The sequence below is a fragment of the Poecilia reticulata genome, chromosome 7 (assembly GCF_904066995.2).
Source record: "Poecilia reticulata chromosome 7, P_reticulata-male-v2, whole genome shotgun sequence".
NCBI classification, from domain to species: Eukaryota; Metazoa; Chordata; class Actinopteri; order Cyprinodontiformes; family Poeciliidae; genus Poecilia; species Poecilia reticulata.
Window position 1 is genome coordinate 7,237,476 of NC_088836.1, and position 17,014 is coordinate 7,254,489.

At 40.2% G+C, this 17,014-nt stretch overlaps 1 protein-coding gene across 1 annotated transcript; it reads left to right on the plus strand.

Annotated features, from left to right (window-relative positions):
• Positions 1–1,079: 1,079 nt before the first annotated feature.
• Positions 1,080–16,754, plus strand: plod1a (procollagen-lysine, 2-oxoglutarate 5-dioxygenase 1a). The gene is made up of 19 exons (XM_008412990.3): positions 1,080–1,464; positions 4,063–4,154; positions 4,240–4,373; positions 5,005–5,168; positions 6,988–7,100; positions 7,364–7,427; positions 8,755–8,852; positions 9,504–9,605; positions 9,716–9,847; positions 10,643–10,764; positions 11,835–11,939; positions 12,066–12,191; positions 12,818–12,959; positions 13,077–13,190; positions 13,275–13,340; positions 13,434–13,538; positions 13,705–13,851; positions 14,290–14,415; positions 15,147–16,754. Exons 1-19 carry the CDS (start codon positions 1,374–1,376, stop codon positions 15,300–15,302), a joined length of 2,199 nt encoding a protein of 732 aa, XP_008411212.1. The 5' UTR covers positions 1,080–1,373; the 3' UTR covers positions 15,303–16,754.
• The last annotated feature ends 260 nt before the right edge of the window (positions 16,755–17,014 follow it).

Below are 17,014 nucleotides of genomic sequence, written 5' to 3' on the forward strand. Positions count from 1 at the left end.
AGCCATCGGACCGATTTTAATATGTAAAAATGACTAATATATTGTGCATCCCTACTAAAGAGTTCTGTAAATGACCTAATCATTTTATTCTGATGTCTAAAAGATGCAGGACAGTGGCTTTGGAGAAACATACTTTAGATATCTCACTCTTAGACGGCTTACTGATGGTTCCTCGAATTTACAAAAATAAAAAAAGAGATCAGAGCATAATGTTGCTTTGATTTTAACTTTATCTTTTTATATTCACCTTTGAAAACTCCTATAAATGTTGTGTTTTACTGTTTGTTGTAGGCTTTGAGACAGCTCCTAACAATTGGACACTTGTTGGTTTTTTGGTATGCTAACAATTCATGCTAAATGGTTCGTATTGTCTTTTAGCATTACGAGTCGTCGGTTGACGGTGGCACATGCTTTTTTTGTAGGATTTTTAACATGAGTTCTAAACCAAAGAAAACAATGAAGAGACAAGCTGTCTTTGCACATGTATTATTTCCAGCAAAGTAGTTTACACACACAGCTTCTTACAGCCCAGAGTACACAGCTCTGGAAAACAAAGACTACATGCTTTATTTTTTAATACACTTTATTGCACCGAAAGTGATATCTATCTAGATCAGAACGCGGCTGCACAGTGAACCCATTTACAGCAGATAGCGGCTCCCCTCTCTTGCAGGTACTGCGTACCCCCGCTAAATCTTTTAGGGGTACGCAGTACCCTGCCGTACCCCCTTACTTTCACCCCTGCATGTACCTGATGTCAATTGACCAGGACTGTGTAGTCCTTCACTTGTCTAACCTGATATTTTGAAAATTTTGGGAATAAGTGGTGGTCATGGCATCAAGGTAAATGAGCAAAAGAACTGAAAAAGTAGTCAAAAGGGACATTAGGTCGTTTTATTGTAATTCAAGATCAATTTTCCCAGCAAACTCTGCCTCGCACAGAAGCCTAGTATTAAAACAATGAGGCATTCACTCACCCTTTAGGTGTGTCGTATGAGGGGAAGTCTACGTGCAAGGAATCATGTCCTCCAGACAAGAGGCTAATGTCCTCCTTTCCCAAAAGTTTTTATCCCACCCACTCATGGAGAGGGTGGTTCATTTACACCATGACCTAGAAGTGTTCATTTCCAAAACGCCACAACAACAAGACTTTGAACGTTTTATAATATTTTTTCACGGATGTGAAGGGACCGTTTGTTACAAAGACAAGAAAAGTGGAATGGTGGGAAGAGGCACACGGGGGTGGTAGAAGCGTCCAGGCAGCTCAGTAGGGTGTACAGTCAGTGAGGCTCTCGGTCCGGGACCAGGCAGCACACAGGAAACCCTCGCACACATTGGGATTCTGCTACATATTTTTGTAAACTCTGGTTAACATGAAACTCTTATGTTTCCGCATCCTTTCATGGATGTGTTTATGTGCACTTTCCTCGCTGGTGAACTGTGAAGTTCAGCGTATCCCGGAGGGTAAGTGGAGCATTCCGCCGGAGCCCCCGCTCACATTCCCACCAGGTTATGTCGCTCAGACTGCGGCTACTCTCAGTCTATCAGCGCGGTGTCTGGCTTTCCTCACCAGCCTCTGTGGCTCCGGGTGAAGTTAAACTCGCTCTGTGTTCTGGTAGTTGAGGTTATATCGGTTCGCTTAGAGAACGTTCCAGCAGATTCGCTGAATTTAAAACACGGCAACGCAGTAATGTCAGCTCGGTTAGAAAAATCTGTTTTAGTCGTTACGGTTTTCAGTTTTGGGACGTCCTCATTCCTAATTATTATCACTATTCATGCTAAACTACTTTATCTGGGGACTTTAATAAAAGCTTTTCAATCTGTATATAGTGTAGTTTGTGATAAATATATATTTGCTTTCTGCTCAGAACTCAGTCCTGAAGTTGACTTCCGATTCACACGTAATAAGGAGCTATTTAACTGATTTTAGCGATTCAACCTTCACAGGTTTAAACTTGACCTAGTGTACATTGACTGCAAAATCAAATATTTGTGAATAATTTATTTCTTAAAAAAAAAACAACAACCGAGAGTTGCAATGTTTTGAGGATTTAGCATTAAGACCACATTGTATAGTGTCTTGCTGAATACAGGAGCCTACTTGCCAAACCCAGAATTGATTGTAATTGAATGTTTTATTTTATTTTGCTTTTTCCCAAAACGCAGTTGTAAAATATTTACTAATCCAGTTTAGTTTCCAGTATTTTAAACTATGAATAGTTCTGTTAAGTTGAGGCTCCCTAACAGAAATGATCCTGGCAGAGGCTAACTTCGGCACCATTAGAAGCTCTTCCATGCCGCTGACGTGGACGGGATTCCGCAGAGGACCGAGGGCTCTGGTTAAACATAGCCTCCGGCTCCTGCAGCTCCTTCTCTACATCATCAATCATTCACAACGTTTAATAGAATTATTAACCAACATAGCTCAAAACTTGAACTATGTAGAAGTGACGCTAAAGAAACAAAGAGACCACACGAAATAGTTCTCAGCTAATTGAACCAGTTTCAGAGAGAACCCTGTCACACTGACTTTATCTTTACAAAGTTCAGATATTACAGTTATTTTACAAACATTCTTGTCAAATGCGCTTCTTAAGTGCTCCTGCTATGTCAGTGCAACACCGGTTATCTTTCTCCAGACATAATATTTTTTATTTTTTTTTAGAAGCAAATGATAAAGGAATAAAAAATACTTTTAAAAATAGATAGGTCTACATTTTCTGTAGTTACATTTGTAAATGTTTTAAATTCAGTTTATTTGAGTAAAATATACAGTTCTGAGAGTTTTAGAGGAGTTGTAGTTCATTGTGTCCTGCAATGTTTAGATGTGTCTCTATTTTAGCACACATGAGTAACATGGTCATTAGCAGGACGCTGGAGAACTGTTGGACAAGGAACACATCTAAAAGCAGCATGGTAAAAGCAGCATGGTTCAGACCATGCTGTGCATGCAGCATGGTCTGAACCATGCACATGTATGCTGTATGCATGGTCTAAACCATGCTTTGATTTGAACTTTATCTTTTTATTTTCATCTTTCAAAACTCCTATAAATGTTGTGTTTTACTGATTGTTGTGGCCTTTGAGACAGCTCTTAACAATTGTTACTTTTTTTAAAGTTTGCTAACAATTGAGGCTAAATGGCTCATATTGTTTGTTAGCATTATGAGTCTTCGGTTGACGGTGGCACATGCTTTTGTAGGATTTTTAACATGAGTTCTAAACTAAAGAAAACAGTGAAGAGATTAATTGTTTCTGCAGATGTATTATTTCCAGCAAAGTAGTTTACACACACACCTTTTTACAGTACAGAGTACACAGCTCTGGAAAACAAAGACTGCACACTTTATACATTTAATCACACAGGAAGTGATATCTATCTAGATCAGAACGCACTGGAAGACATGCGTATCAGGAAAAATAATCCCAAATTTCGGAAGCAGTTCTGAAATTTGAACCTTGACAACAGGGTTACAAGACAGTTAGTCCTCAACCTCCTGCTGATACGCAGGACTTCATCTACTGTTCCACTGGGTTACACACAGTTCACTCAGAGAGATAAACGTCAATAGCAGAATAATTTGTCTGGCATTGTCAGAGGTTTTTCATGGATTCTTAAGTCTACGGCTCAATTTAATGTGATACCATTTAAAGGTTTCCAACTTACTATTTAGAACCATTGCTACAACAATTAAATAATAAACCAAATAGACATTTTTGTATTATTTTTTTTGTGCTGACATGAAAACAATTCAAGACTTAATTGCTTCTTTTCTGTAAGTTTGTTTTGTGTTTTCATCTGGTTCTCTGCCAAAGAAAATGTAGCCCTGTGCTTGTGCCCAGAGTCATTTCGCTCAACACTTTCTTACTTTGTCTGTGTTGAGCAGACCAGTTACTCTGTGAAGGAGAACCTATAATTTACAACCAAGCAACATTTCAAAGTTGAAACAAACAAGTTTATATGTTTATGTACACTTTTTTTCTAGAACCGAAAATATATATGTTGTAGGACATGAAGCAAAGCGTTTGACCACTCTTCCATCTCATAATTTTTTCTTCCAGATAAACTTTTAGTTTTGACTGTTGCAACCAAAGAGACAGATGGCTTCAGGCGTTTCCTGAGGTCGGCTAAGCACTTCAACTACACTGTAAAAGTAAGAACACGGCTAATCTATTTCTTTAGGTAAAAAAAAAAAAAAAGAAAACCGTAATTGTAACTATTTTGTGTTGTTTTCCCAGGTGCTCGGCCAAGGCGAGAAGTGGAGGGGAGGTGATTACATGTCGGCTCCAGGAGGAGGTCAGAAGGTTCGCCTGCTGAAAGCTGCTGTGGCGGAGATGAAGTCCGAGGACCAGGTCATCCTCTTTATCGACAGGTGGGACTGACGCTCACATTTAACCTGCATCCACCTTCTTGCTGGCTTGTCTGTTCTTTCCCTTTTGCTTTTACAGCAGAATGTTTCATAGATCTAAGTGAAGTGCGATAAAAATGAGAGAAACCTTCCTCTGAAGATGTTCGACTTCAAGGAAAGTCCAGCTAAAGACATTTAGAAAGCTTAATTACAGTTGTCAACAATCTGGCTGCTTTGAAAACGGGAAGGAGTCAGAGGTTGAAAGAGTCCCGTACATGTAAAATTTGCCGTGTTTAGTTTTATTGCGATGGTTATCATTTTCTGTACGTTTTGACAGAGTGTTATAGCCAAAGTGTGTTATAGCTAATAGGTCCATTTGATCACATTCAGATGTGGTCAAAACATTGGAAATCCCAAACTATCCTTTTAAAGAAACATTCACTGAAAATGTGATTCGTACACGTAAACTACATCTCTGAGATAGAAATAGGAAGAAAAGCAAAATCAAAAACCAGTGTTTTTGAATGGAAACCACTGGCACTTTAACTCCTCACATTTATAGCGTTCTTCTCAGCCTTTTTTTTTTTTTTTTTCACACAGCGGAGCCAGATTCGAGCTGTGAATGTTTCCTTTTTTTTCTCCCTTGTTGGCACAGTTACGACGTGGTTTTCGCCTCGGGTCCTAAAGAGCTTCTCAGGAAGTTCCAGCAGGCAAAACACAAGGTGGTGTTCTCCTCAGAGAGCCTCATCTGGCCAGACAGACATCTGGAGGACAAGTACCCCCATGTCAGGGAGGGCAACAGGTTTCTGGGTTCAGGAGGTGGGTCTCCCAGGGCGGTTCAAGTGGCTCTTACTGCTAACAGCTACGATAGGTGGACAAAATATAATTTAATTCATTAAATCAGCTAAACATGGATTATTTTCTCAGATTGTGTTATTTGCTACACTGAAAAAAGACAACAGTTTATCTCAGTAAATATATTAAGTCGTCATGCTAAGCAAATGTAAAGAGAACCCTTTACATTTGCTTAGCATGATGTAAAGTTTGGCAAACTTAATTTGATTACATGTAACAAATTACGTAGTGCTGTTAATCAATCAGATAATCAGATTAATCACACTCTGGCACTGTGATTAATCAAGTTTAATCACCATGCCTAGTGGTGGAGAAAGTACTCAAAAAATGTACTTAAGTAAAACTGCCACATTAACATGTGTACTTAAGTAAAAGTAAAAAAGTCCTGGCTTTTAAAAATACTTAAGTATTAAAAGTAAAAGAACTTGCTGAATGCATTACCTAATCGCTAATATCATTAAGTGTACCAATCGTATTTAATTTTAATACATTAGTAATGTGCCATTTAAATGAACAGTGCCACAGATAAAGCATGTTTTTATTGTGTTTACTCTGTAACATAGTTTAGACTTAGATAAGTGATTCTATGCATCATAATTTCAGGGATGGAAACATCTCCTGTCCTAACATAGCATGAACTTCACTTTTTTTTGCCACTAGTGGTATTTATTTTGAAAGAAATCCAACAGAAAGGGGATGGAAAGAAGGTGGGAGGGAGAGGACAGGCAACCGACTTGGATGTAACGAGTAACGCGACGGTTTTGTAGAAATGTAGTAAAGTAGAAAGTACAGATACTTACTGTAAAATGTAGTGGAGTAAAAGTAGAAAGTATCCATTATTAAATCTACTTAAGTAAAGTACAGATACACAAAAATTGTACTTAAGTACAGTAACGAAGTACTTGTACTTTTGTGACTTCCCACCACTGACCATGCCTAACTTTGTAAGCTTGAAATATAAATATACATGCAGTCGTGCACACTCACCACACTCCAACCAGTAAGAAATTATCTGAAAGCAGGTGATGTAACTTCCCTAAGGGAAACTTACTCCACTTCACACACATACAAGTAGCAGCAAACTTGTGCAGCTGACAGATATGTTTTTTTTTCTAATTCTCGGACGCCCCACTCCGTTCTTATGCTGCCCTGGAGAACTGCCCATATAGTCCATATCAAAATCCAGCACGCTTTCAAAAAATGTTTAAGAAAATGTTTTATTGTCTCAAACCAAACATGTCTGAAGATGATCAGTTTTCAAGGATTTAATTTTCTGGCATAAAGGAAGTCATTTTGATTTAAACATTCATTTAGAAATGTCCCTTTACAATAACTTCACATGGACTGTGTGCGATGAGGCAGCAGTCACTTGTCCTCCTGCAGTGGAGTGAGCAGCATAATTTGTGCGTGTGAAATTTTGATGTGCACACTCGGGCTAACGGCGCAAGACGAGAACGTTGGAAAAATGTTCAACTTCTGCTGCCGTCTGCTGCTGTAGAAAACTATCACCTGTTGTCGTTCGTCGCTCTCTTTGAAATATTAAATTCGGCGTTCTCTAGTTAAACTTTCTGTCTCCGAGTGGTGTTCTGTGTGCACAGAAGCTGCTGATGTGGCTGTTCATAGATTTTACAGGCTGGTGAATTGCTGACTATGGGGCCTGTAAATCTGTGCCTGGAAGCCCTCATTAGTACCGCCGACGTGGAACCGACACACACGCACCCACACCTCCATGGAGATGTGACTGAAGTCAGGCGGTGTTTTGTTGACTTTATTTGGTTCCCAGGTTTCATGGGCTACATTCCCAACATCAGAGAGATGGTCGCTAACTGGACGGGAGCAGACAGCGACAGCGACCAGCTCTTCTTCACTAAGGTTTACATAGATCCAGCTAGAAGGGTAAGACATGTGTCACTGCAATTACACAAACAAGCCCCTTTAATCAAAGCACTCAGCCACAACTAATGAGACTCCTCATGTCCTGCACGTGTTTCATGTTAAAAAGCTTCCGGTGGCACAACTTTTCCTTTTTCAGCCACACTTCAATCGTGCAGGAAAAGAACACACGAATAAATATTTACATGCAAACATGAATGAGCTGAAAATGTAAACAATCAACTAGTAATTTTAACTCACTCGACTGTTTCTAAATGTATTTTCAGAAGGCCTTAAACATCACCCTGGACACCAAGTGCAGGCTGTTCCAGAACCTGCATGGAGCTCTTGGTGAGTGTTTTAACACCTCAACCAGATTTTCACCGTTTAGCTTAGTGGCCACACATCACTCTGACACTTCAGTAGGCCAGAAAGCCCACCCTGTTATATTTGCTGCTCTGTTGGGAGCCATCAATATCCTTCCTGGAATAGATAACTATTTGTGTTTTTACCTTTAGTGAAACTTATTAGTTTTCCAGCTAACAGTTTTGTACATCAGAGGAAGTAAAGGTAAATACATTTTCTCTAGATCTTGCTGAGACATTAGTCCTTTAATCCTGGAAATGTTCGTCATGTGATAGAAGGCCGACTTTGTTACTGCCTTTATGCGTTTCTGGAGGTTCAGGTCAGAGTTCATCACTACTCCCAGGTTTTGATTGCTAGTTTCTAGCGGTAATAACTGAAGCTGTGCGCTGACTCTGCATGGTTCCTTTAGGTTCACAGATAATGACTTCAATATTGTCAATATAATGACTATATAAGAGTCATTATATATCTTATAAGATATAAGAGAAAGTTATATCACCTCCATCCTTTGACTTGCTCTAAGCATCTGGTCCAGTGACTGGATGGCGTCGGAGTGACCTGGTGACATTGTAATGTAGATCTGCGTAGTTATGGTAACCAATCTTTTTGCTTGTGATAACCTGAGCTGGTGGGAGTGTAGATATTAAACAGAAGGGGCTCCTGAGTTGAAATTTGGGGAGCCCCACATGTGACATAGTGCCATAAAATTCACATTCATCTGCATAAGATCTGCTTGCTTTAGTCATATCTTGCTAGGATTTCTGCAACACTCTCTGTGCCAGTCTTGATAAAGTCTCACCTCAGCAGGTATGAACTCTCAAAGACACAATGCTGTGAAACAGACGCTGTCAAGCCTGTTCTGATTTCTACACTCACTGCCTTTCTGTTCATTTCAGGATCCAGTTTAATTCTGTTACGCGTCCTGTCAGAACTTTAGGTCCAGTCAGAGCATGTAGGTCCACTACTGAGCTGTTGTTAGACAGAGCTTCAGCGGTGAATCCAACTAATCCATGGAACCACCTTAAATCTGTTTAGAAAAAAAAAAAGATTGCCTGAACATATCTATATTGCCTGAGTTTATTTTAGGCAGTTATTTTAACATGTCTGTATTTCAGAGTTTTATGGTAGTTTATCATGCTGGTTAGCTGTTGCTGCCTTTAAATGTGCCGTAAACGTACCACGCCTGTGAGCTTGTTCGGATCCAACAAATGAGCTCAAACATGGAAGAACTTCACGTGGGTTCAGCTGTACAGAGCTGCAGGTCGGTCATAATGATGTGCCTGGTCAGTTCTATTTATGTTTGTGCTTCCAGATGAGGTGGTGCTGAAGTTTGAAGACGGTCGAGTTCGGGCCAGAAATGTCCAATATGACACCCTGCCTGTCATCCTCCATGGGAACGGACCAACTAAGGTACTGCAGACAGAGAAAAGGAATGAAAAGCTGCTAAACTTTCACCACGACTGTCAGCTACAAAGCAGCTACACAGAGTGCTTGGGCAGCATTCTGTTGGCAGAAAAGGTTTAGCCTGTAAAATAATTTTTTAAGATGCGACTAGAGATGCACAGATCCAGTATTAATACATGCACTGGTTCTGGTATTGGAAAAAAAAAACATTCCACATGGGTTTGCCCGATTCATATGGGCAAATCTTTTCAGCACAAAGCAAATTCAGTGCTCTGAGCTCTAAGCTATTTATTTTACAGTATATTTAGAATTACTAATTGCACTTTCTGAACCATTTGACAAAAGGTTTGTTGCGTTTCATTTTTTACGTGTTTGATCAACCTACTGCTTTTGTCAGCTCCAGCTCCTTTGTTGTTTAAATTACATCGGTTGTTGTACTCCGAGTTGCACTGACTGGACAACAAAAGTTGTGTTTGTTATTACATGTTGATCGAGCTTGTGAGGCTATCGGTGTATTGAACTGTGCTGTGCTGGTGCAGAGTTATCAAATAAATTTGTAATTAAGTACATTTATTTCCGACACTGAACAGATATCTGTTTCGGGTTGAGAAAAGTGGACTCCTAGGTGTGCCGTGATGGAACACGTTTGTTTTCCAGCTCCAGATGAACTACCTGGGTAACTACGTCCCCAACTCATGGACGTTTGAGACCGGTTGCACCGCTTGCCTCGAGAACCTGCGCTCACTCTCATCCCTGAAGGTCAGCTCACTTCTCGACCAGCCATGGCTTTTCCAACCAGGTTTTCCATGAAATTCATTTAAGTCTGCGCAAAACAGTAGTCAGACGAAGTCCGTTGTTGTTTTCTACAGGAAAGTGAATACCCTCTGGTGGTGATCGGGATCTTCATTCAGCAGCCGACGCCATTTGTGTCCGTCTTCTTCGAACGTCTCCTGAAGCTCCAGTACCCGAAGAACAGGCTCAAGCTCTTCATTTCCAACCAGGTGATCCCTGATGTACACTTCTAAAAAAATAGCACATCCTAGATCACGTTGAATGAAAATATTTCAGTTGAAAATCTTTATTTATTACGTAGTGGAATGCGTTGAGAACAAAATAGCATAAAATGGTCAATGTATTGTTATTATCCTGTGGAGGCCTGGATTTAGAGTCACATCCTAGGCAGATCCAACTTTTTCCTCACTGTCTGAAGTTAAATCAGGCCATACAACCCCGGTTTATGTTCAGTTAGAAAACTTACAATTTTGAAGACTAATAAATACATTTCAGACATTTTGTTTCTCTTGCTATTGTGACATTTAGCAAATAGAAATAGTTTTGGTGATTATAACTACTGTAAAAAGGGAACCTAAAGACTGACAGCCTGTAGACCAGCTGGTTCACTGAGGACTAAGACTCTTACAGGTAAGCATGTTTCAGTAGTGAAGGGTTCTGAAGTTTGGGTTAAAGGCGACCATAGTGTTTTTTTTGGCTTGGTTGCAAGACTGAACTGAAACAGTAGCTCCATGGGACATCGTTTCTCTTTTTATTTCTAACGCTCTCTCAGTCATGAAAGTGTTTCTGTGGAAGGAACCACTGTGAAGAGAATCAGAACATTATTATTTTTGTGTGTCGATTTAATAGGAAGAAACAATTGCAGTAGTCCTGGTGTAAATCCTCATCCAGCTGTTCTGAAGCTGCCACATTGTGAACATGAACATTCCTGTCTGTCCTGCTGTGTCTACAAAGATCAGAGATGAATGTACACAAGAAACTCATTAAATCTGTTGTTCTTGCAGGAGCCTCACCATGAGCAGCAGGTCAGCTCCTTCCTGCAGAATCACGGGAGTCTGTATCTGGATGTAAAATCCATCCGGCCCGAGGAGGAGATGGACGGAGCAGATGCTCGTGACTTGGCCTTGTGGGTTTCAGTTTATGCTCAAAACATTTTTTTTATGACTTCCAGTGTCATGGCAACCACTACGGCAGCATAGAAAGGTGATCCTGCGTCGATAGATAGAGAAGCCCCACTAATCCAATTTGCTAACTTGCTAAAAGTTACTTTCTTTCAACAAGGAGTGAGAATAAAAGCAAGAAAGGATGAGTCCCATACTGCTGCAAAAATATTAGCATTTTACTGCCCCCTTGTAGGCATTAGCCTTTTCTCCAGAATGAGCATTTTAGCTATTGTTTATGTATTAGCTATTATACTAAATTTAGGAAGTCAATGTAAGAGAACATGCTAGTGATACCTCACATGCTACTGACAGCATTTATGATAAAAATGAGCATTTTGGCTAATTTTAGCTTATACACTAATGTTAACATAGTGAATGGAGTAAGTCCATGTTAGTCATCATGCTTGTGATTCTCCACATGCTGTTTAGTAATGTTTAGCGAAGATTAGCATTGATGCTAACATTTAGCATCAGAACACTGGGTTCCAACAGGCCCCGTTTAAATTTCGTCACGCCTTATAGTTTGAAGAGTATTTATAAGCAGCTTTATACACACAGCTTGATCAAAAAAATAAAAAAGTTCTTCCCTTTTTGGATTTTTTCTTCCATTACTGAGAATAAACTAAATGTTTTTCAGTTTGAGGCCAGATGAATTCATACTCGACATCTAATGAGGCAAAGTTGCAGTGAGCTTTGGATCTACACTGATTTACACAACCCTTGCTACAAAAAAATCTACTTGTTGATTTAAAATACTAAATTCTTGGAAAAAAATAGAGCAAATCCACAGTTTATTGCTGAGGGGTTACAAGAAAAGTTTAACAAAAATGTGAGCTGCAAATACTCACAACAAAACATTTGAACACCCCTGAACCAACCTGTAAGATCTGTGGTCTCAGTAAATCTGAGCAGCTCTGATGCCGGCTGTTCCGGGTCCCTGGATTTGCCTGAGCTGTTTACACCATTTTACAGATGATGGTGCAGAAAACTTCATTATAGTTGAAAAGTTAAAAACCTCTGCTTTGTCTTGCAGTGACATGTGCCGGAAAGACAAGGAGTGTGATTATTTCTTCAACTTGGACATTGAGGTGGTCCTAAAGAACGAGAACACATTGAAAATCTTGATTAAGCAAAACCTGTAAGTACATAAAAAAAAATAATAATAATTAAAGATCAGATTTGATTTCTGTTGCACAAACTGTAATGGTTTATTTTCTGCTTGTCCCCCGGTCACCATGCCCTCTTACCTGAACTTGTACCCCAGGCCCATCGTGGCGCCCATGATAACTCGAGTGGGCCGACTATGGAGCAATTTCTGGGGGGCGCTCAGCGCGGACGGCTACTACGCTCGTTCTGAGGACTACGTGGACATCGTCCAAGGACGGAGAGTGTGAGTCTGCCGTGTCCCCCAAGGACTTGAATGCTATGTATGTTACCGGGTAGACTGATGATCAATAATTTGATAGAAAATTATGTTTACTTAGATCGGTCCAACCACTGGGAAGATCTAAAGTGGTGATAAAAAAACCCCAAAAAACAGCTATTGGAGGGAAAAGTCGTGATGAGAGAGAAGGTCATAGTTGAAGCCAGCTGTAGATCCAGACACGATCAGAGGGAAGACGAAACAGAACCTGTTTCTGGGTCAGACCAGGAAACAGACAGTTTTTACTGAAGAATTAAAAAATATTTCAGTTCAATTGAAAATATTTTATTTTTGAGAAGCTAATCAGCTGCAACTACTTGTAAAAACATAACCGTAAAAAATACAAGAGCCCAAATTCGTCCAGCTGCACAGAATCCAAAACCAGAGGAATAATTGTCCAAATAAACTAAAAGAAAAATTATATTATACAAAGAGCTATTCCAACATGTTGCAACGATTCTAGAATCAGTGAAGAGGGACAATAATACTAAAAGGCCTTTTGTTAAAGCCTTGTTCTTTTAGAATCTGCAGCGTTCTGTTATAGTCTCTTCCTTATGTTGGATCCTCGTGTTTACTTTGAAATTCTTTTGCAGGGGTTTGTGGAATGTGCCGTACATTTCCAGCGTCTACTTGGTGAAGGCGAGCCTGCTGCAGGAAGAGCTGAAGGACTACCAGCTGTTTACCTCGGAGAGCTTAGACCCCGACATGGCTTTCTGCCACAACGTTCGCAGCAAGGTCTTCAGGACAGAGGAAATTCACAATTAGACTCTGATTCAGAGGTTTTGTTAAACATTATTATGAAAAGTTTCTCCGTAGCCTTAAACCTGCGACTCTGTCTTGTCCTTTTGCCAGGGCGTCTTCATGTACGTAAACAACTTACACACATTTGGCCGCATTCTGTCGACAGAGAAGTACAAGACAGAACATCTTCACAATGATCTGTGGCAGATCTTTGAAAATCCTCTGGTAAGGACGGACAGACGGACTGATGGATGGACGGATGGATAGTGTTGAACTGATGCAAGTGTGGTCCGTCTGTGTGTGTTTCAGGACTGGCAGGAACGTTACATCGACGAGAATTACACCCGCATGATTAAGGACAAACTGATTGAAAATGTGAGAAGCAGCATGAAGCCAGATTCCAGAGAGAACCCACCAAACTGAGCTGTCTCTCTAACCCGAGGTTGATCGGTTCTGTGTTCTCTCTAGCCGTGTCCAGACGTTTACTGGTTCCCAGTGTTCACTGACGTGGCCTGCAACCATCTCGTTGAAGAAATGGAACACTTTGGCAAGTGGTCAGGAGGGGGAAATACGGTAAGCTGTTGCACCGACGTGTTCATCCCTCACGTTGTACGATGTACGTTGTACCTGCATCAGTGAGGCTCAGAGCGGACGTAGCTGCCAGTGTCATGAGTGTTTTCTCTGTTGTCTCGGTCCATGCCGAGCCTCAGTGATGCATTTGGATTGGTTTGTTTCCCAGGATACCAGAATCCAGGGGGGCTATGAGAACGTTCCCACCATCGACATCCACATGAACCAGGTCAACTTTGAAAAGGAATGGCAAAAGTTCTTGCTGGAATTTGTTGCACCCATAACAGAGAAAATGTTCCCCGGGTACTACACCAAGGTGAGACCTCTGAACCCTAAATGATCCGCTGCCACAACAGAATTCTGCATTTGCTAACTATTAACTAGTTAGTGAAACTAGTTCTTCACGTACCAATAATGAAGACAGCTTTAAAAGACTACAGGACACAGGCTGGAATTTTGCACTTTACACTGTCCTGTAGCGCCACCTTGTGACCAAACTACAAACTAGCTTTCAAATTAAACAAATTCATGGAGATTTTCTGCATAGGTCTTAAAGCAACGTAAGGCAAGTTTATTGGCTATTATAGTAAATTTCAGCAACAAGTCAATTCAACATTGACAGTTATGTCTGTGATTACAGACATTACATTACAGTGCTAAAATAAAGTAACGGAATCTAAAGTGAATTAATGAGGTTCCAGTTCTTAGTTTTGTTTTAGGTTTTTATGTCTGCTGCGTGTCTGTGTGTTTGCAGGCTCAGTTTGAGTTGGCCTTCGTAGTTAGATACAAGCCAGACGAGCAGCCGTCTCTGCGGCCGCATCATGACGCTTCCACATTCACTATAAACATTGCACTCAACCAAGTCGGCATCGACTACCAGGTAAGCAGACAGCGGCCCTTCTGCTCTGCATCTCACAGATTTTGGAGCAACAATGCTGACCGACAGTGAAAGCTGCTCCAGACGTTTACTGGTTCCCAGTAAACGTCATCATTTACTCATCATTTACTAACTGAGCTGGGGAAGTTTTAATTCTAACTGGTTCCCAGTAAACGTCTGGAGCGTTCACACATGTGATAAATACAGTGAGGAGGTACAGTAGTCATAGCTCCTGACAACTAGATAAAAGGATGAAATCAGATGTGACTGATTATATTGGCTTTTATTAAAGTTTGACGTCTTTCCAGATTGAGAAATAATTTTTATTTTAAAAAAGGTGTGGAGCTGCTTTGATGGCTTTCTGCATCCTTCAGATGCAATAAAAAATGTCATTTTGGCTTTAAATCTCAACTTCAGCATTAAAAGTGTTTCTTTCAAACTGGAAAGAAATATTATTAAAAAACTTAATCTTTTTTTTTTTGCCATGCTCCAGTCAGAAACATTTAATTTCTTACTGATGACGCCCATCAGTGGCCTAATGGAAGCCCAGTTTTCCCCTTGAAACATGTTGCTGATATCAGGCCAAAGCTTTTTAAGATTTTTTTGTATCTTTAGAGACTGTGTTGTGTTTTTTTTTGTTTCTGCTTGAATTCAAAGATGAGTCGACCTTCAGTCGAGATGTGTTTGAGATGTGTTTAGAGTGAAAGCTGTAAAGTGTTGTTTTATGGATGCAGGGTGGTGGATGCCGCTTCCTCCGATACGACTGCTCCATCCAGGCCCCCCGGAAAGGCTGGGCCCTCATGCACCCCGGCCGCCTCACTCACTACCACGAAGGCCTGCCCACTACTGCAGGGGTCCGCTACATTGCAGTGTCCTTTGTGGACCCCTGAACTTCCCCGCATATTCCAGACTGAATGGGACACTGCAACACCCAAAATAATGACTTTTTTTTTTTTTATCTCTGTCTCCGAAACATTTCTAATTAGTTCAATCACCGATACTCCCTCCATGTTGACTGTAAGCTTTAGTTCATCATTTACTAACTGAGCTGGGGAAGTTTTAATTCTAACATGTGAAAACTCAACAACTTACTGGGAACGTAAAGAAGATATGGGATCTAAAGATTTCTCAACAAATCGTGCCTTATTTGAAGCAGTTTTCTCGGTCTGCACCTGGATCCAGTCAGCCTCGAGACAGGTTCTCATGTCTCATTGATTCACCAAAGGGGTAAAATTATGTTAGTTTGGAAGTGGGAGTTGACATTTCACCAGATCTGTGTCCCAGTTAGAGTCCCAGAACAAAACAGAAAAGGAGTGTGAACCAGTCGCCGAAACATCCTCCTGACACCGATTGGTTGTTTCTGACCGACTGGCTGTTTTTCTGCAGATGGCAGTTGGACCACAGGGAGAATTTTTCAGTCTCGTATCATAGCATAGCGACAGTTTTGGCAAATGAGTTAAAAACACTTTTTAATATATATATATATATATAAAAATTGCAACCTTAACTGGATTTTTGGGGATAAATGAAGGATGTTGGTCAAATACAAAATTATTCTTCAGTATTTTATGAGACAAGAGGCTGTCCCTTGTGGTCAACTGCGGTATTGCATATAGGCCTGTTGCAATAACAAATTTTGCTGGACAATACATTGTCCCAGAAATAATTGCAATGATGGATATTTCATGACCATATTTAAGTAACATAATAGAATTACATGTTCTGACTTGATACTGCAACCCATAAAATGATGTCATTCCCAGTTCTTACTCAAAGTTGTAAAAGTCAATGGAACAAATGTTACCAGTGCACGTGCATCCTGGGAGTTGTAGGCCGCTGTAATATAGTTTACAATCAGTGATTAGATTGAAGTAAATATCCGATTTTAAACTGAAGATTTATCATTGATTCTCCAGGGACCACCGAGGCTCCAGCTTGGAGTGGATTTAACGGATAATTTTGTTTTTTCAAGTAACTGATCATCCTCTCCGACGTTTATCTTTACAATAGCTCACAGCAGGTGAAGTAGGTCTGCGTTTATAGATCACAATCAGATTCTCTCAGGAGAAAACCCTTATTTTTTTAGATGCATTTAGTTCGATGTCAAGCTTTGCTTTAAACTGCAGCTGCTTAAACCACCAGTGCCTTTTTCTGTATGCTAGCTGTTACCGAAATACTCCAAAGTAAGTTTATTTATTTTTTTATATGTTAGATGTGAAACAGTTGGACTACCTGCCTCCTTGCAGATGTTTGGAGTCAGTAACACTGTCTCATTAAAAAGTTGAATGTGTTTTATGGGAGAGATTTGAAGAAAACTACAATAAAGCGGGAAAGCCAACCAACATGCGTTTCAGGCTGCTCAGTTTCCTCCTAAAAGCATCAACCTTAAAGGATAAATGGAGTCAAATATTCATACTGGTGTCATTTATGCCAACATTAGTACATGTAGTGAGGGGAAGAAAAGCTTTCCAAAACAAACCTGGTGATTTGGAAAAAGTAATTCTGCCTTATTAAATCAGGTTTTTCATGATGGCAAAGCCTCATCCCGTTCTGAAAAAATTCAATCACTAGTTTTTGTTTTTTTTTTTTAAACTCAGTTTGC